The sequence below is a fragment of the Sminthopsis crassicaudata genome, chromosome 1 (genome assembly GCF_048593235.1).
Source record: "Sminthopsis crassicaudata isolate SCR6 chromosome 1, ASM4859323v1, whole genome shotgun sequence".
Classification (NCBI taxonomy): domain Eukaryota; kingdom Metazoa; phylum Chordata; class Mammalia; order Dasyuromorphia; family Dasyuridae; genus Sminthopsis; species Sminthopsis crassicaudata.
Window position 1 is genome coordinate 251,426,133 of NC_133617.1, and position 22,017 is coordinate 251,448,149.

The 22,017-nt window shown below is 33.6% G+C and overlaps 1 protein-coding gene across 2 annotated transcripts in view; it reads left to right on the forward strand.

Moving 5' to 3' along the window:
• SPIDR (scaffold protein involved in DNA repair) overlaps window positions 1-22,017 on the forward strand; it is a 537,804-nt gene that overhangs the window by 117,006 nt on the left and 398,781 nt on the right. For both annotated transcript variants that reach the window (XM_074277903.1, XM_074277912.1), the window contains one exon: window positions 19,966-20,225. In XM_074277903.1, coding sequence (XP_074134004.1) covers window positions 19,966-20,225 — 260 coding nt within the window. The remainder of the gene's footprint in view (window positions 1-19,965; window positions 20,226-22,017) is intronic.

The following is a 22,017-nucleotide window of genomic DNA, read 5'->3' on the forward strand; positions in this document are numbered from 1 at the left end:
AATTTCCATTTTCCTCATTATTAATGATTTGGAGCATTTTTCCTTAAGAATTCTACTTTTTAACATCAAGATTCAATTAGCCTCTTCAACTTTCACCCATTGCTCCCAGCACTGGCTTTCACAGCAAACAGAACAAGCCTAGCCCCTTTTCTATATGGCAGTCCTCCAAAGACCTGAAAAACAGCTATCTGTCTTCTCTAAGCTAAACTTGTAGAACCTGCATAAGCACTTTTTTCTCTAATTTTTTGAACTTTTCCCTCATATACCTCCTATTCTGCGGGAGTGGGGTTGGAAGAGGAAGACATGCTTATAACATACCACATAAGTACTTTGCACAAAATTGAATGTGATTAGAATATCTTTGAGGGAATAATCTAAATATTAATGAGTGTAAAATAAAATGTTCTACAATGACATGTCCAACAAACCTATTTTAACTCCTAGAAGAAAGCCCTAGAGTTGCTGGGGTGTATGGACAAAAATCCCTTTTATCAGATTTGCCAGAGACAAAAGATTAGGAGGAGATTAGCTAATGTGATAAATAACCCATTCAGGCTTTTGAATGCTCTTGTCTGGCTAGAATGTTGAATCAGATTTTAAACATGAAATGTAATGGAGATAAATATAAATTTTTTTTTACTCCTGGGTTCAAAAATATCAGCATAGGTGCAGCTATAAAGCAGTTGATTTGAAAAATACCTGGCTTTTTTGTGGATTGTAAACTCATTAAGATTCAGTGATGTAATATGGCTATTCACAAGGGTGATACAGCAAGCAATATTAAGTTGTTAGTGTCCAGAGCTGAGGAGAGAGTAGTGCTGCCATAATCAGCATCATGCCATATATAGTGTTCAAGGCAACATATTATAGGAAAGATGTAAAGGGCTCTGAGTTCCTTCCACATAAGGACAGATTGATGAAGTTGAATCAGAGAAAATAAAACTTAAGGGTGACATGAGAGTTACATTTAAGTCTTTGAAAAGACTTTTACAAAAAAGAGAATACTCTCATTCGATTTGGCTCCAGAAACAAGAATTGTGGGAATTTATAAGGCAGCAAAATTTGGACATGGTCTAAGGGAAAAAATTCTTAATAAATGTGCCTTTTAGAAAATGGAATGGGCTGCCTTGGTGGAAAGGGAGTTAGTTTCCTTTCCCTTTGGATAGTCAAGAAAAGGCTAGATCAGTGTTTGGTGGTACAGCTTAGATATAATTCTTCTTCCAGGTCAAGTTGGTCTAAATGGCCTCTGAGCTCCCTTTCAACCATGAGATCCTGTGATTCAACAATCAGCTTTTTTGACATGCCCAATCCAGGTAATTAGATTAGTCACTTACCAGAGTGAGATCAGACTTTGAAATTTGCCTCAAAAGAGGTAACAGATTTTTTCCCCTCCACTACAGGAAGCAAGTTTGGGTAGTAAAATCTACTAACTTTCCATGTGACTACACTGGCTACAGAGTTTCCTTAAAAGGGACATTTGTCCAATACCCCCATATGCTATCTATTGTCGAAGGATGGAATGTTCTCTGAAAGGTTCTGTGTCCAACTGCTGTCCTCCAAGAATGTTTTGGTACATTACTATTCTGACACATACCAATGAGCCCCCATTCAAGGAGAATTTTTTTTTAATGGCTTGGCCATTTTTTTTTTTTTTCCCAGTTCTGCCTCTGGCATTACCTCTTGTATGATGCCGTCATTCCCTTAGTTAGAAATGTTTCCTCCCTCTTTACTGGCCTCTAGCCACTGTGACTTCTTTGTACTTAATCACTTTCTAGCCTGAATTATAGTTATTTGTGTATGTATTTCATTCCTTTCCACATTGGAGAATCTTTGAGGTTAGCAAATGTGTCTTATTCATCTTTGATTTTCTAGTGCTTAACATGAATAGTTGATATTTTAAAAATGTGTGTTGCCTTGTGAATTTATGTGACCCTTGTGCAATTCAGTAAGCATATTTAAGTGCTAATTTTGCACTATGACAATACAAATATATGTTTATAAATCTACCCTTGGCTCCATCCCTTGACCACTACTCTTGTTTTTTTTTTTTTTTTACTGGTCCATGTGATTTCCTATCTCTCAGAAGTCCCTTAGAATATAAGCTCCCTGAGAATAGAGATAATTTCATTCATTTTATCTTTATCTTTATCTTCAGGGTCTAATATAATACTTGGCACATAGTAGATGCTTAATAAATGTGTATTAATTGGTTAATTAGAACCTCTGTTTTTTAAACAAATTGCCTTTCACTTTAGACTTAAGAAATTATCTACATTTTCTATTAACTTATATCATACATATTGTTTCTCATTCATATAATACAAACTCTATGATATTGTCTTTATAGTGTATGGATATATGTATGGATATATGTATCTAACACAGTTCCTGCAACATAGTAGGTACACAATAAATTCTCAGTGAATTGGATTGATTTGAAAGTGGATTTTCTGCTCTTGTTGCATCAAATTATAGATACTAAAATAAACTACATATGGAACCAATCATCAGCAAGTATTAATTAAAGTTTCATAAGCCATTCATGGTTTCTATCCATGTTCCCAACCTCTGAAAGCCACAAAATAGTGTCACTCATCTCATTAAATTACTTAGAATGAGAAATAAACAAGCATATTTTATTTCGGCTAAATAATGATGCCCCCATATGTTATTATTGTTAATTGTACATAAATAATATTATTAATTAAATATAATTTCATCTGAAAGTGTAATTTAATTCACTGTAGCTTTTTGTTAGTATGTATTTTTCTCGAACAGTAGATACTAATAGTATAATGTCTATCATTTCAGGATTAGAGAAATATTCAAAAAGGTTGGGAGTCACTGGAATAACTGTATAAGATGAGTGATTTGTCTATATTCACACAGACACAGCTAGTTACTTACTAAACCTGGACTTAGATTCAAATCTGGAGATCAGTACAGATTTTGTGATACAGTGTAGGAAATCTCAGATTTATTTAAATTTTAGATTTAAAACTTAGATTGATTTTTGTTTTTTGGTAATCAATTTACACCTCTCTTCAATCAGTTTCCAAAGAGTCAGTCAGTCATTAAGCATTTATTATACATATACCATGTGCTAAGTAGTGTTCTAAGCTCTGGGAATATAAATTAAAAAAAAGAAGAAGAAGAAGAAGAGATAAATCTTGGCCCTTCAGAAGCTTAGGGCAAGATTTATCTCTTCTTTTAATGGGGAAAAAACTATACACAAAAGGAAACTGAAAAGAACATTAAAGGTGACATGATGCATGAACCAGGTGGAAAATGAAGAGATGGTTGGCCTGGATGCTCATTTTAATTAGAGGTTCTCAGAGGAGCTCTCTGTTTTGTTCAGTCAGAGGGGCTATACTGATGAAGTATTAATTCTAGAGCTGATTTGATCCTACAATCTGAATAGATTCCTGAGATATAATGAAAAAGTTTAGAGGAGGCCAGTGGAGAGGGAAAAGAAAAAATGAAGAAGGGAAATTCTTCTTTTTCTCACTTTTTTCTGTCTTCAGATTATTTGTTTTAATTTTTTTTTTAATTGTATTCAAGTATAACCAATATTTCTTCCTAGAAGAATACATTTCACAATTATAAAACATTATTATTAGTGATGCTTAAATTTTAAAAGTATGCCTTTCCTGTTGATTGAACTCCTTGGCATTTTGTTATTTCCAAGTAAACAATACTAGCATGACTTCATAAATCAAGCCCAGGACAACTTTATAGTCACATGGGTTTTAAAAGCATCATCCAAATAAACAATGTTTTGCTCAAATACACAGTTGGGGCCAAGTTCTTTTATGAGAATGGAATCTTTCAAGAACTCCTATGGCTTATCCTAGTTTTAGAATCACTTCTCTCAGTAAGATGCAGACAAATTTTCATTATTCATGCTGTAGCAAGAATTGCAAACCACCACTCTTTTATTCAGAGATGACTGATTCTCTCATAATCATGATCTGGGCCACTGTAGCTAATAAAATTCCAAAGGCCCTATTAAACTTGATCTTTAGCTATTGAAGCAATGATTAAACAAGCATTGTGAAACATTAAGCCTCTTAAACTCCCTAATCTTCAATTCCTTTTTTTAAACCTTATGGTTATGGAAAAATGCATTGAATGACATAGTTCCTCCTTTCTGGACAGCTCATTTCACTTATCCTCATGCCTCCTTTCCTTTATTGACTGGTAAATATTCACTCCCTTCTCAAGTATTTTGGCTGGAAATGTTTTCTGTTGAAAGCCTGTTCTGTTGTGGACTAGTACCCTGTATTTAGAGTTCCAGGGTTTGGCTTTTGTTTATCTTATAACCAATAGAGTTATAAATATAAGCCATTATTTCACCTCAGTTTTCCCTTCTTAACATTAGTTATTAACATTTACTTCCTCCATCTCCTGGAAGTTTTAGAGAGATCTGTGTTTGCTAAAATTTGATCCTTTTAAAAGAAGTGTCCATATAAATAAGAGATACTAATGCAAGAAATATCTCATGTAACTCAGAAATAAGAATTATAGCAACTCAGCTTCCTAAACACAGTTCTAAACTTGGAAGTAGTCTAAAAAGACCTAGGCACATAAACAAAATTGACACTAATGACTGTTAGAAGGGTTATGGAAGGATAGACACACTAATGAACTATAGGTGGAGCTGTGAAATGGTAGAACCCATTTTGGAAATTAACATAGAATTATGCGAATAAAGTGACTAAAAATGTCTATACATTTTCAGCCAGAGGAATCCTGGGGATTCAAATATGTTGCAAAATATTTGTGTTGGCACTTTTGAAATAGCTAAGAATTAGAAATAAAGTAGAGGTTCATCCATTGTGGAATGGCTAAATAAACTGTGATACGTGAATATAATAAAATATTTTTGTGTAGTCAGAAGTAATACATGATGAATATAGAGAAGTGTGAAAAGATTTCTATGAACTGATGAAGAACAAAGGAAGCAGAGCCAAGAAAATAATATATGCAATGACCTGCAACAATGTAAATGGAATGTATAGTGACACATCAAAAAAATCTAAAGTAAAGAAAACAAAATTGTAAAGATAAAACAGAATTCTAATTCTAATATACTCTAATGAGTATGTCCCCAGCTTTTCAGGAAGATGGGAGATCACAGGTGTTACACATTGCACATGTTTTGAGACTTTTTCAATGTTTTGATGAGTTGTGCTTATTTTCTGTAAAAAAAAAAATACTCTTGGAATGACTCTCTAGGAAGGGAGTGGAAAGGGATGCATGCAATATTATGGTGATGTAAGAAAGAGAATAAGTGAATAAAAATAAAACCAAATAAGAGGGCTTAGGCTCTGGAAATAACTCGCAAATTCTATGCCCTAAAGTCATGTTTTGTTTTGTTTTGTTTTACTTCTTAGGTTCCTACTCAAAGCTCATTTGTGCATCTGTGTTTTTTGTTTCAGTGAGAATTTGGGATTTTATTAGAGTAAGGAATTCCCAGTGAAAAAACTACTAGTGCAGATTGCCACTTGCTTTGCAATGTGTTGTCGAAGAAAATTGCTTGGAGACACTAAGAAATCAAGTCATTTAGCTAGGGTCAGACATTCAGTGTATGTCAGAGGTTTGGACCCAGGCATTCCTTACACTGAATTCCTATTTGCTTATCATTCCTTACTATTGTTCACTGTTTCTTATTCTTTTATTTAATACTATATTTTTAAATAGCATTTCACTTTTTCCACTTACATATAAAGACAATTTTTAACATTCATTTTTTTTTCTTTTTTTTTTTATTATATATATATATATATATATATATATTTTATAATATTATCCCTTGTATTCATTTTTCCAAATTACCCCCCCTCCCTCTATTCCCTCCCCCCGACGACAGGCAATACCATACATTTTACATGTGTTACAATATAGTCTAAGTACAATACATGTGTGTGAATATCATTTTCTTGTTGCACAATAAACTTAACATTCATTTTTTATAAAGTTTTATGAAGTTCTAAATTTCTTCCATCCTTTCCTTCTTTCCTTCCTTCTTAAGATGCTAAGCAATTTTATATAGGTTTTATATGTGCAATCATATTTCCATACAAGTCATGTTATAAAATACATGTTCTTTCTTATTTATAAGAATTTTGGTATTTGAAATCAGAATGCAGATCAAAACACTGTTTTCACTTTTTTTTTTCATAGCTATTTTCTTTTTGTTCCATTTCTCTTTTTATAGCATGACTAATATGGAAACAGTTTACATGATTACACATATATAAATTTTTCTTGAGTAATCATTACAAATATGAAATGCAGTGCTCTGAGGTAATACATTGGATAGGACATTGGACTTGGAACCTTAAGACCTAAATTCACATTCAGTCTCAAACACTAGCTGTGACCCCAGGTAAATCTGTTTGCCTCATTTTCTTCAGCTATAAAATAGTACCTATCTTGAAGAGTTGTTTTAAATTCAAATTATATAATATTTGTAAGGTGCTTAGCACATAGTAGGCACTATATAAATGTCATCTAATCATGACAATTATTATTGCTGTTTCCATTTAAAAATATTTCCAATAAAATGTTTGAAAATAAAAGTTTTAATATTTAAATAGATAAATTTTATCTATCTGGAAAGATTTTTTTTTTTTAAGCAGTGTAATATAGTGCTTAGGAAGTGATCCTGGAAGACAGAAAGATCAAACTTATACACATAGTGTATAAACCTGGGCAATCTCTTAGACTCTGAGTATTGAAGTTTAGATAATTTAACAAGCCCTGGAAATTGCCAATCTACTTTGGTAAAAGAAGGCCTCTCACCAAAGAGTTCCCTATAGCAATTACTAGTCCTCATCCCTGTTCTTATTCTTCAACATTTCCTACACAGACTTTAATTGTTGGTCATTCATTCAGGAGTCTTTGTATTGAATTATTGTTATTGTTCAGTCTTTCAGTAATCATGGACCCTAGCATGACAAAAACTGTCCTTGGAATTTTCTTGACAAAGATATTGACTGCTGTGGGTTGCCATTTTCTTCTCCAATGGATTAAGGCAGTCAGAACCCAGTCACATAGCTAGTTAGTATCTGAGACTGAATTTGAACTCAGGTTTTGCTGATTCCAGGCCCACTGCTCTAACTACTGAGCCACCTAGCTGCTGTCATATTGAATTATATAACCATCTAATTTTTAAAAGAGAAAGAGAACTTGTAGAACAAAAGAGAACAAGAAGGGGACCCAGTAGTGTTCTTGGCCCATAACAGGACCCAGGTAAGTCCAGAAATGTAACATAGAAAAAGACTATTTTATGGTCAAGAAGCTTGGTTTCTAGTTTGTGACTGTGGGTATAGCAATTTTCATTTTATATTTTACAGATAGGCAAATTGAGACCCAGAAAGTGAAATCTGGATTTCTTCACTTCCTCATTTAGCTCTTGCCTTCCCTGACCCGTCCAGCCCAGGCCAAGTCACTTTCCTAGTCACATTTCCTTGCTTCCATTTTCCCCATCTCATTTCTTTTGTTTTCTGTTATTAATTGATATATTCTCTTTAATCTGAATTTTTAATGTTCATCTTTGAATTCTTTTCTTTCTTTAAAAAAACAAAACAAAACAAAACTCCTTAGCTTTCTGGTTGGGAAGATTTTTTTTTTTTTATGTAAACAAACACACCTTGTCACCACCTGCTGCCTACCTGTCTCTTGCATTTTCAGTTGGGAGGCTTTGAAATGGACAAACATATTTGTAAAACAGTAATTCCTTTGTTTGTTTTCCTCCTAGCTGGTCCCTTTGAATTAAGACTGCTTGTCTGGGGACTCCTCAGCCCCCATGGGGTGGGCAAACACTGAGTTCTTTTTTTTCTTCTGATTATCCTGGAAATAAATCTGTGACTGACAGAATTTGAAACAAGACAAATAGTTGATGTAACACTCTTAACATGGTTGCAAACCATGCTCTGCACTTTCATTCCTAGGCCACCCTAGATGTGGGTGGGAAGAAGCCAGTTTTCTTTTAAAGATTTTAAATCACCGTTTACCCTAGAAAGGCGAATACTTCAAGACACATCTACATCTGCAACCCCCCTAAGCTTAAAATGATGAATTCTGGTGCTGAACCATACTGAATACCTTGCTCACTGCCTTTCTTGCTAGTGTGGTTTCCCCAATTAATAATTCCCTTCCTTGAGGACCTGGCCTTTACCCATCCCTCTGTTAAACTCTTCACCCTCACTGATAAGAGAAATTTCATTCCTGAAACTGTCTGATTTCTCCATTTCTTCACTTAACTCAGAAACTGCCCTTTAGCCTGACATGTTCCAGTAAGTTCCCCTGTGCTATCTCTAATATCAGACTGAGATTTCTGAAACAAAAGGGTGCTTTTTGGATGCTAAACTGATATAACCTCAATCTTCTGATGTTCATTTGGCTTGATTGTGAAGCTGGAAGAGCTGAGTTTGGAGAGAGACCAGTGGTTGGTGGGGGCGTTACTGGGTGTGTCGCTGGTTAAACCTGTTTACCTAAAAAAAAAGAAAGAAAAGGGGAAAGAAGTGCTATATTCTCTTGAATGTTTGAAAAAATTTACAGATTTTGTTTCTTTCCTTGTTCACCTAGATCTGATGTTCTATCTAAAATTTCAGTAATGCAGTCTTCTCCCATCCCTTAAAAAATTAGAAGCTGGCTACCATTTATATAGCATTTTCCTAATCCTCCTTCTGCCAAATTTACAGATGTGGAAACTGAGATCTTAAGTTAGCTAGCATTTATTTTAGCCCTTTAAGGTTTGCAAAATGTTTTACATGTTATCTCAAAATGACTATAAAGTAATAGCTATTATAATCATCCCCATTTTATTGAGGGGGAAATTGGAGCTAAGAGGGGTTAATTCCCCTGCCAGGGTCACAGAGTTGTAGTATAATGATAATAATAATAGCTAACATTTGTAATTTGCCATGTACCATGCACTGTGCTAAGAAGTTTACAATTATCTTATTCAATTCTCTCAACAATCCTATGAAGATGAAGTAGACGTTAAAAATAATAATAGCTTTTTATTTTTCAAAATACATGCAGTATTCACCTTTGCAAAGTCTTTTTTTTCCCCAATTTTTTCTCTCTCCCTCCCTCCTTTTCCCCTCCCCTAGGTAGCAAGTAATCTAAAATAGGTTAAACATGTACAATTCTTTCTACAGTTATCATGCTGCACAAGAAAAATAAGATAAAAAAGAGAAAGAAAAAAACAGGAAAGCAAACAACCACCAAAAAAAAAGGTGAAAAGACTATGTTGTGATCTATATCCAGTCCCCATAGTCCTTTCTCTGCATGAAGATCACTCTCTCCATCACATGTCTATTGGAAGTGGCCTGAACCACCTCATTGTTGCAGAGAGCCAAGTCCATGTCAATGCTATTAGTTATCTCATTTACAAATGAGGAAACTGAAGCAAATGAGGATTAAGTGACTTGCCCAGAAGCACATGGCCAGTAGTGTCAGTGGCCAAATTTTAACCAGCCTTTATGAATCTAAAGCTCTTACAATTATGAGGAACATTTATATACTGCTTACTATGTGCCAGGCATTATGCTAGTAACTTTACAAGTATTACTTCATTATATCCTGACAACAACTCCAGGAGTAAGTACTATTATTATCCCCATTTTACAGATGAGGAAACTGAGAAAGATTGTGACTTGTTAAAAGTCACACAGCTAGTAAGTGTCATGGCTAAATTTGAATTCAGGTTTTCTTGCCGCCAGGCCAGGCAGTACTCTGTCCAATGAATCACTCAACTGACACAAACTTTGCCTCTTTATCCTTGGTTTAAAATGTCCAAACACCAGGTCAAGTATGATAGACTTAACTCTTAGTAATACAGTGATCCAAGACAATTCCAATAGGCTTGGGAAGGAAAATTCCCTCTGCCTTCTGAAAAAGAACTATGGAGATTCAAAGTGGATCGAAAAACATATTTCACTTTCGTTTTGTTGTTTTCCTTCTCCTGATTTTTCCTTTTTGTTCTTATTTTTCTTTTACAACATGATTAATATGGGAATATATAAAAGGTGATTGTACATGTCTAACCTATATCAGATTGCTTGTTGCCTTAGGAAGAAAGAATGGGATGGAGGAAGAAAAAAAATTTGAAACTCAAAAATCTTACAAAAATGAAAGTTGAAAATTGTCTTTATGTGTAATTGGAAATACCATTAAATGCATTATTTAATATTAATAATAATAAATACTATTACAATGAAAAATTAATAATATCTAATCATCTGATAATTTAAATTAGACAAATTAGATAAGGTCCTCCCAGAAGCTGAAAGTACATCTCCATCTATGCAACATAAATATATGTATATATTTGTTTATTCTACAATGCTAGGGTTACTTTTGAAAAATAGCCAAAGTTGAACTATATATATATTAGAAGGAAAGAATAGGGGACTATGTAGACAGTAAACTTCTGTATTGTTTGGCATTTTTTCCCTAATTCTGTGGAGGACTTTTCTCGTAATTTACATATACAAGATAGCTGTGTAAAGGATCAAAGATGGAAAAGGTCCTCAAGGGGCATCTAGTCTAATCTCCCTCCCCAATTTAGAGATAAGGAAACTGAGGTAGAAAGGGTCACAGACTAAGTCCTTTGAAGCCAAATTGTGTACTTTTTTTTTTCTTTTCTTTTCTTTTTTTTTTTTTTTTTTAATTCTCCTACACAGTATCCAGATCAAGGAAAGTTAGTTTCAGGTCCTGATCAAGCCACATTTCAAATATTCTATTCAGTTCCGGAGTACTACATTTTGGAAAGGGCAGTAACAATATATTATGAATGTATCCAAAGCCACTTAATGATTGTGTTGTAAATTTTTACATTTCATTTTTAAGGGAGGGATGCATTGTTTTATTTTTTCATGAAGAATAGAGTTTGTAAGTTTTTTTTTTTTTAAGATGGTACATAATATATTTAATAATCTTGCTCCTAAATATCTCACCAACCTCTTCCTTTGCCAGAAGCTGCTGTTTAGGAACAGAGTTCTTTATATTAATTCTCAATATAGTTTGGCAAGGAGAGGCAGCAAGTAGTTTTGCTGTCTCTTCTTGACAAAATATATTGCATGGGGTCTGTACTGTATTTTTTTTTTATTAATTAGTACCTTTCTTTCAAGGGTTCAGAACACCTTAAGAATATTTCCACTATAATGGTAACATTTTTGGCATTAAGAGAAGTAGAAACTGACGCATTATGAGACAAGATGCCATAGGATTCCATCTTAGAGCTGGACAGGAGGCAACAGAAAAGTATTTTGACATCAGTACCTGACTATTGTATTCATTTTTTCTACTTTTGAGCAGCATTTTGGGATATGATGATTATTTCCTTATTATGCATACCATGAAATTAGATAGTGTCTTATGTTTTATAACTAATCATTTACATACCGATTTTTATACTGAACTCTACTGTTTCAAAGGTGTGTTGTTGTTGTTGTTGTTTTCATTTTCCTGACAGGCATATTTTTTGTAAGCAGGTATGACTGATTTCACTTCTTTGTGATGGTGGCTTAAATTCCTTGGAATAGAAACTTTAGTGAATCTGGTGCCAATATAGAAACTAACACAGCTGGTAGTCCCATTCTCTATGATCTCATCAGATCATACAAGCCCTGCAGGTTTGGGCCTGGTCAAAAATTGGTTAGAAGATCTTTAAGAAAAAACACCCTTCTTCAGGATGTGGTAGAGAGAGTAAAGTCTGACTCAGCAGGAGCCAACACCCAAATGTGACATTGGGGGGCACTGAGTTTCACAGGTTCTCAATTACAGAATCCTTCAATTGAGGTGCTATCTATCCTTGGATGTAAAACTAAAGATGCAATACTATGCTTTTCTCTAAATCTGGATAAAATATTATTTCACTTCTCCCCTTCCCTCATATAGCCCAATTAAAGAATGCCTTAGCATTTTAGGCCTTGTCTTAGTTACTTTTCTCCCATTCTGGGTTTACACCTGAGTAGGTGTGGTTCTTGGTACCTGGTATTTGTTTAGCTTAGAACAAGGACCTTTTAGGCAGAAAAGTGAGATTTCAAAATGAAATGCCCATTAATTACATTATACTGCATTGTACTGTTTGCCCTGAATATGACCTTTGAATTTAATCTTTCTATAAATTTTAAGGATTAAAGCTTTCAAGCCTGAGTATTTAAGAAGCAGTGTGTTTCATGTTTCATTATTTCATTTGTCATTGTGGTTAGCTCTACCCATAGGTTGTTTTTAATCCTGAGAAGTTTTATTTCTGACTCTTAGATACTATTTTTGCTTCTATATGTGATAGGTTTTTAGACATGAGGATTTATAAATGCTATAACAATATGAATTGTTTTTGATGTTCTTTGATGATAAAATGGTAGAATTCATTTCTAACTTAATAAAAAATAAATAAATAAAATAGTAATAAAGATTTAGGAAGTAACCTCCAAAAGTATTTAACAGGAAAGATCACACATGGCCTGCATCCATATTAATATAATACTTTCTTTTATTTAGAAACTTGGAAAAAAGATAATTCTTCAATCTGGGTGTCATTTAAAAGTGTTAATCAAGAAAAGAATAGAATTAGGAATTCTTTTATATGTGATTTTTGTCCATTGTGCTACTGAACAATATTGTAACATAGTCAACAAGCTAGATTTTTAGAATCTAGAGCTAAAATGGACCTTGGGCATTGTCTAGTTCAACATATTCCTCATTTTTTTTCTTTTTTTTTTTTTTTTAATCCATTAGGAAAATGAGAGCTGGAGAGGTTGTGTGATGTGTTCCACATCACACACAGGGAATAGCTAACCCAATATTAAAATAAGGTCTCAATAAAATCTCTCGCTTGGTGCTGCTTTGAGGCATTTCAGCAAATGATAGATAAAGATGCATTCTTCCCCTTTGGTATCATAATTGGTCACTGAATTTGGAGTTGGGGGGGGGGGGAATGCAGAAACTGACCTCACATCACAGCTGTGTAGCATTAGTTGTTAGGCAATTGGGTAAAGCATTTAGTTTTCCTTGATCTTCTTTTTCCACATTTGAAAACTGAAGATAGATTGTTAGAGGGAAAGTATTTTATGAACTGCAAAGCAATGAACTAATGCAATATTTTACCAAACGAATTTTAATGTAACTACCTTTTCTTCAAGATTGTCTTGTATATAGCATCTGAGTTTGAGCCATAAAATTATTTTTGGTATGTATGTGAGTGTATATGTTTGTATACACTTAAATGTGTATATTCTTCCCAATTCCATCTCCACCATTTTAGTCGCTTATACCTAGACAAGAATAGTCTGAAAAGATATTTTTTTCTTTTCTTTTAATTTTTTTCTTACATCCTGTCTTCTCCTATTGTCCTTCTGAATTTCTTTTTCTGGTCTATATTTCTTCTTTTCTTTTTCCAGACTGTGCTTTAGGTCTGGCAGCACTGTAAGCCTTCCAGGGAACATTTCTTAATTTTTCTGGTGGGGAACTCAGGGAAGAAGAAGGGGCTGACTACTGTTATATCAATATTCATGCTATAGTCTTTTGACAGAGCCAAAGTTACCTGATGATCAAATTCAGTCCAACCTAGTGCTACTTGACAGCCTTGAATATGCATTATTTCTTAACATGTAGTAAATGAAGGTTGGAATATTGTTAGCTGAATAAGCTCATATATGTATGATGAAAGATTTATACAGTCTGTTTTCATGCATCTCATATACTTCTTTTTTATGAATCTCTTGGCTCACTTTCCATCTGCACTGAATTTTTCTTATATTCAGTCTATCTAAAATGCTACTATTCATTGTTACTAGTAAATAATAGTAGAAATATTGAGGGGCAGCTGGGTGGCGCAGTGGATAGAGCACTAGCCCTGAAGACAGAAGACCTGAGTTCAAATTTGGCCTCAGACACTTAACACTTCCTAGCTGTGTGGCCCTGGGCAAGTCACTTAACCCCAATTGCCTCAGCCAAAAAAAAAAAGAAAAAAAGAAATATTGAAGTAGAAGTTATAATTTTCTGCATTACAACAAAATATTTTCAAAATAAATGCATTTTAGTTACTTATTAACTGATTAAAAAGTTAATTAGAAATACTTAGTTTGATGGGAATTTCAGTAATTTGGTGCAGTATAGTCAGCTTGCTATGGTTGTTCCACCAATATCCATTTCTGAATTTGCATATCTTGCTTTTTCATGTTGAAGCTACATGTTCTGTGACCAACTTAAAGAATTGTAAATAGGGTAATGTCTTAAGAAAATTTATGACCTATTTGATGGTATATTATTATAGTAGAAAAGGCCCCAAGATTTGAAAACAGAATGTGATTTGCCATTATTCAGCAGCAATCACTGCTGACCAAAAATTCTGTTCTTAGCCCTTTTCTCTTTATCCCAGGGGAAACTTCCTGGGATTCATGATTATATTTCAGAGCACATGTGAATATGAATGGGGAAAAAATTACATTTTTATTTTCATTGTCCTCTAACTGTAATTTATAATTTTCTTCAATTATTCAAAAACATTCAGAGTAAAGCTCCATAGGGTTCACCAGAGTACCAAAGGGGTCCATGATGAAAAAAAAAAAAGTGAAGAGCCCTTGCTCTCATTATCTGTCAACTTGGCAATTAAATTTGACTAGTTGATCTTTCTTCTATCTCCTCCCTTCCCCCCAACTTTCACCTAGCTGCTAAAGTAATTTTCTCTCAAAAAATTTGAAGTTACTCCCTTTTGCCTCAAGTCTAAAATATAAATTCCTTTGTTTTAAAGCCCTTTACAACTTAGCCCAGATCTATTTTTCTAGTTCATTGTACTTTACTCCTTTTCTATGCTCAGCATTCCAGCCAAACTGACTTTCTGTTTGTTGGCTGTAACACTCCATCTTCTCTCTCTATGCCTTTGAACTGGTCATCCACTATGACTGGAATGCTCTTCCTCCTGATTCCTAACTTTCTTCATTACTTACCTTCTACATTAACCTTTCATTGATCCACTCCAAATGCTAGTGCCTTGCTTCCCAAACTACTTTAACTGGTCTTTTTATTTGTATTATTACCTTTTATGAGTTATTCTTTATAAATTTATTATATCCTATTTTTTCCTTTGAAGGGTGAAAGCTTTCAGAGTGAAAAATCAGTTCTATATTTTTCACTTCAACCATTATATTAATTTCCTAACTGGTCTTCCTGTTTCTAAATTGTTTCCTTTACTCTATTCCCAATTACCTTCCTTTCTCCCATCCATCCTTTATATTGCTAGAAGATTAATCTTGCTGGAATTTGGAAATATAATTAAGATTGAGCACTTTCTGGTTCTGGTGTAGTATTAAGTGGCTAATGGTTTAGGGGGAAAAAAACAAAAACAACCTGAACTATATCTGTCTGATCATTAAAGTTGGTCCTAGAGAAAGGGACTAAAGGTTTCCTCTTTCTCCATACCTTAATGTTACCATATGGAACTTTTAAAGTCTCTTTAAAAGATCCTTAGTTCAAAAGTTCATAGAGAGGAAAGAAAGAAACAACATCAACTCATAATTTCTGACCAACTTGTTACTAAAGAAATTAACAAGTTATGTTAAAATAACATACGATATGTATACTTTTCTTTTTTTAGATTGAGCATTCAAATATCTTTGACATGTTTTACCAATGTAGTCTTTTTTTTTTTTTTTTTTTTTTTTTTTTTGCTACCAAATATGCTTGTTTGTCTTTCCATTTTTATTTGTATAACCTTCTCATGCAACTGGAATAAGTCATCTTATTGAAAGCTTTCATTGGATATCCTTTGGTTAACTTTCAGGGAGAAGTGGGGGAAAATACTGGAAAAAATAACAGTATATTTTCAAAGAAAAATAAAAAGCTAACCTTCATTCTGGTACTAGAAACCCATAATTCATTCCAAGTAATCCTTTTATAGTAATGATGATTTAAGGAAAGAGGCAAAATTTCCAAGGAGCAAAAACATTGCACTACTGTGTCAGGTTACTACGTAGGAATGGCAGCTTACCATGAACTGCAAAGCTTTTATTTTTCCATGCTGAAAACTTTTATATAAAACAATCATGTCATTAAATGGCAATCCTAAGTCTCAAGCCCCTCTCACCTTCTGACCAATATTTGTACAAACTAAAGTCAGAACTAACATATGATAACAGCTGGACTTGAAAACTTAGGTTGAAGGCAAAGGGCAGGAACTCTAGAATCAAGATGAAACTGGATAGGAAGGCATGTATTGACTTCTAGTAAGATGTCAGGTTTTCTGTTTCCTTATTGAGAGAGTGCCCAAAAGTCTCACATTGGGAGGCCCTCAAAATACATTTTATAGAAGCCATGAGTTTTGTTAAATTTTCCTTTTCAATATTGTAGTTGATCTGTTATTTCATTCAGTGTGTCTCCTTTTTCTCCCAACAATGCAGATATAATCTATATCTGTTCATTTTGAGTGACTCCAATCTATACTTTTTCATAAATTCAACACAGAGAACCTACATAACCAGCCAGAGTAATCTTTTACATTTTCCTTATAATAGTAGGCATCCAGTGGGCCATTTGAACTGAACAACAGCTTGCTTTTGTTGATATTATCAGTCCGTGTCTTTGGAATTTTTACCCTCATATATTTCAGAGTCTTCTTTTTCTCTTGTTGTCCTGGTGCTAATATTTACTATTTGTATGATCTGAAGTAAAATACTTTTTGTCTTTCTGGATCTGTTTCCTCATGTGTAAAATAGGGACTGGACTAGATGATCTGCAGGATTGCTTCCATTTCAGAAACACATGGAATTGTCATCAAATTCTACAATACTTTTTGTAAAGTTTTATGTAATCTTGTTTAGTGATTGCCCATTCATAGCTTTAAGTGAAGACTTCATGTAAATCTGAACTTTGTGGTCATGCAAGGACTTTAAGAGACTATAACCCTAGGTTTTAAACTCATAATTTTGACTTTAGTATTGATTTTTGTGATTTTTATGGTATTGATTAATGTTGATATATTGATTTTTGTATTCTTTGCCCATGATACACACTTACTAGATGCTTTTAAAGTAATTCATTCATTTCTTTAGAAATTGACTTTAAACAAGTATCTGTGCTTCACTTTTTTTGGTCTTAAAACTAGAGATTGTTATCTCACAGAAAATTTTCTTTCAAAGATATTATATGTGGTTGTCAGTTGACATTTTCAAAAGAAACCATGAACATATAATATATTTATTACAATAAGGCTATAAAATAAATATTCTTTATTTTAAGTAAACCATTTATTTCTATAAACATTTATTATATTCTGCTACGTGAAAAATACCAAGTTTGTTTTGGGTGGGGGTGGAAAGACAAAATTGAACAAGAGTTCTTACTTAAGGAGCTTTGTTTCATATTAGAGTAGTTTCTATTGAGTTTTTTATTTTCTCTCTTCAGGTATAAAACTTTGGATAAATTTTGATTGGAGATAGTATTAAACTTTTGATCTTTCATTCACTCCTGTATGGTGAAGTTATTCTCATTTGTATCTGTGTTGGTGGATATACATAGAACAATTTTTCCTCTACCATTCTGTTCTATTCAGAGCCCTTTTGATTAATTTGTAAGACTTCAGGCTTGTTCATACTTACCAACCTGATTTAGTGCCTGTTAATTCTGTCCAGAATTTTAGTCTTGAATTCTCCACCAACCTTGGACAAGTCAGCAACTAACCTCATTTGGCCTCAGTTCATTAGCATAATGTAAGCTCTTTGAAAGCAATCCTTGGCTCACTTTTGTATTATAACTGTTTAGCACACTGGATCACAGGATTATATTGAAAGGGACCTTAGAGAGTCAATCTGATCTAATATGATCATTTTCCATATGAGGAAATTGAATCCTAGAGAGATTAAATGATTTTCCCACATAGTAGGTGTTTAATAAATGTTTGTTGATTGCTTCCTCATCTATACTTGCTGAAATTGGAGATACATTACTGAATTGAACTCAATCATATAATCAAATACCTTCAAACTATACTTAAACAGCCTTTTTCTCTAATCCTGTTTAATATTTTGAGGTAAAGGGCAGAAGGGATTCTAGCCATGTACTGTTTTGCCCAGTAATATAGCCTTGCTCTAACTCAGAGATATCAAAAATGTGGCTATTAAGTGCTGCCTGAGCTAGACAAAGAAGGTAATTGTGAAATATTTAACAAAATAAATAAGAATAAAATAAAAACATAATTTTAATATGTGGTTTTCTAATACAAAAGAGATCCACAAGGATCTTTATGTAAGATTGAGTATTTGAGTTTGTCACAACTGCCCTAACCTACCTTTCTAGCTTAATTAAGAATTACTTGCTTTCATATATACTGTGATTCAGCTAAATTTGCCTTCTTGCTTTTCTTCACACATATTGTTCTATTTCCCTTCTCTAAACCTGGGCCTGGAATGCACTTCCTCCATACATTCACCATTCAGACATTCTAATTTCCTTCAAAACTCAATTTAAGCAAAACATAAGTCTTTTCTGGATCTTCCTGAGGTGCTAATGCTATTCCTTACTTCTATAAGTACCTAGAACATTGTTTGTAATAATTATATGGAAAGACACTATTCGATTTATCTTTGTATCTCCAGCACATGGACCGAGTGCTTAATGAATGCTTATTGATTGGTCTTTTCAAATTATACAAAGCCATTTCTCCTAAACCCTTTTCAGTATACAAACCCTCTTGATTTACAAAGGTCATCTCGAACTGTTTTTTTCCTTTTCTGTCAGCATTTTTAAAAGCCTTATTTGTTATCCTTACATTTCATTAATGGACCCAAAGAATTTACACATTTATACAATCCCCTGAGTTTAAAATTGAGGAGGATAATTATACAGAAGTGTCCCTCAAGAAATTATCTACACATTCATTATCTACTAAAGTTAATCGGTATCAGTACCCATATTCCAACTGGGAAATATTATCATAGATAAAACAACTCTGAAAGAGCCACATGAGGCTGATCAATGTGGATAAACCAACATAAAACATAAAAGAAAATGCCTAAATGTGTTTCTATAATATATGGCTTTTTATAGTTTGATGTTTTTAGGGATTAATTAAGGAAATAATGAAAAAAAAAACAACAACGTGAATGCTAAGGAATTCTTTTTTCCTCTCAGAATTTAATTTGCCTTAATCCATAGGAGAAGGAAATGGCAAACTACTCTAATATCTTTGTCAAGAAAAGCCCATGGACAGTATTGTCATGATGGAGTCCATGGGATCATGAAGAGACAGACATGGCTGAACAACTAAAGAATAATCATTCCCTTAGTCCTTTTCTAAACATAAGCAATGTGTATCTTTTAATCTGTCAACTCTTGGATTAACATAGATCTAGTTTAATTTGATGAAACTAGGGCAGAAATTCTATTTATGTCATTATAATGTTGTAGTATTCCTTGTGAAATCTGATCACTTTTTTTTTTCCTAATCCAAATTCTTATTTTATTTTTTTTTTAATTCATTTTTCCAAATTATCCCCTCCCTCCCTCCACTCCCTCCCCCCGATGGCAGGTAATCCCATACATTTTACATGTGTGACAATATAACCTAGATACAATATATGTGTGTAAATACCATTTTCTTGTTGCACATTAATTATTAGCTTCCGAAGGTATAAGTAACCTGGGTAGATAGACAGTAGTGTTAACAATTTACATTCGCTTCCCAGTGTTCCTTCTCTGGGTATAGTTATTTCTGTCCATCATTGATCAACTGGAAGTGATTTGGATCTGATCACTTTTTTTGCTTCTGAATAGAAGTTGTTAGTAAATATAGAATTTTTAGTGTTATTTTGAATAGATCTTTTCCATTTCTTAAGAGATCCAGAACAGTAAGATATATATATATATATAGATATATATCTATATCTATATATATACATACATACATGAGGGCATCTATTGATTCAGTTGCATTTCTCTTCTTTTCTCTAGATGAATTCTACTGAAATTTTGGAATATTCCTCAGATGTTGAAAAAGAAGAAGACATAAAGAATATGTTACCTACCAATTCAGAAGTTTCTCACAAATACCACATGAATTTTGGATTAGATTTAGAACAAGACAAAGGAAGACCTGCAAGTGACTGGATAAAATGTGCACAAGTTCTTTTACATACTCCCAAGAAAGAATCAGACAATACTCCTAGGACTCCAGAAGATTCTGCAAAGAAAAAGAAAAAGAAGCTACTAAGGTAAACTTAGGAGATTTAAAATTATTTGATTTTTATAGTTTTTCGCTTTAAAAGCTCAAATATTTTAAAAATATTAAGTTTTTTTTTTTTCCCCTTCAACTTAGTTGTCTGCTTTTAGGGGGAAACTGGTGGAAAAAAATTACAATTCTTATAAGCATGGTCTGCATAAGAATTTCTGCAAGTTCGGCATTCACCATTTTAGTAATAACTACTTTGTATTCCCTTAAATTCAGTGACACTGCTCATTCCAGATTTTTTGTTGTCTTTCTGACCTTTCCTACCCAATGTCATTATCATTACAATTAATCATTATCAAAAACAAGTGTCACATGTCTTCAAATGAATACATGTTGACCAGTGTCAATGGAGTTTCCATTTTATTGAGCATTGAATTTATATAAAGAAACTATGTCCAACCTTTTGATAATAGTCTAGTGAGAATGTGCAAAAATGTTTGTGGCAGCCCTTTTTGTAGGGGCAAGAAACTGGAAACTAACTGGATGCCCATCCATTAGAGAATGGCTGGAATAAGTTATGGTATATGAATGTTATAGAATATTATTCTGTAAAAAACGATCAGAGAAGCCTGGAGAGACTTACATGAAATGATGCTAAGTGAAATGAGCAGGATCAGGAGATCATTATACTTCAACAACAATACTATATGATGATCAATTCTGATGGACGTGGCCCTCTCCAACAATGAGATGATTCAAACCAATTCCAATGATCTTGTGATGAAGAGAGCCATCTACACCCAGAGAGAGAACTGTGGGGACTCAGTGTGGATCACAGCATAGTATTTTCACTCTTTCTGTTGTTCTTTGCTTGCATTTTGCTTTCTTTCTCATTTTTCCTTTTTATTTTGATTTTTCTCGTGCAGGACAACAGTTGTGGAAATATATATAGAAGAATTGGATTGCAAGCCATCTAGGGGAGGGAAGTGGGGAAAAGGAGGGAAAATTTTGGAACACAAGGTTTTGCAAGGGTGAATGTTGAAAATTATCCATGTATATGTTTGAAAATAAAAAGCTTTAATTAAAAAAACAAATTAAAAAAAAAATAGTCTGGGGAGAGAGAATATGTTCAAACAAATATTCTCCACTGGTCTTAAACATGGTGAAATGAAGGCTTTTTTATAAGCTTTTAAAATCATTTCACTGATTTTATCATGTCGGCCAACATTTATTAAGCATATGCTACATGCCAGGTACTGTACTATGTGCTGATTAAGCTATGTTGCTTTTGCCTCTGTGTGTAGTTTTCTGTCCTTCTTAACATATGCTTCATTTCTTTAGTAACACTACCACTTCCTTGGCGTCATAGTTGGTGCTTTCCTCTCCCCCTCTTTCCATATCTGATTTTTTTTCTACTTATTTGTAAAATCTTTCATCCTACGTCACGTCTCTACCATCATTGAGACCCTCATGGCTCAGGTCCTTATCTCTTTCCATTAGGATTATGGGAGTGCAACTGAGATGGGTCGGTCACATTGTTGAAATGCGAAATGTATGTTTGCCAAAAAGACTATAATATACAGAATTCACACAGAAGTGCTCACAAGGTAGTCAGAAAAAGTGATACAAGGACACTCTCAAGGTCTCTCTTATGAACTTTGAAACTGATTGTGTAACACAGGAGGCACTGGTATGACTTCGCTCAACACAGCACATCCTTGTTATAGAAGGTGCTCTGCTCTATGAGCAAAGCAGAACTGAAATCATTCAGAGGAAATGTGAGATGCACAAAGTTAGAGAATCCACCCCAATGTTCCCATGGGCTGTTTGTGCCC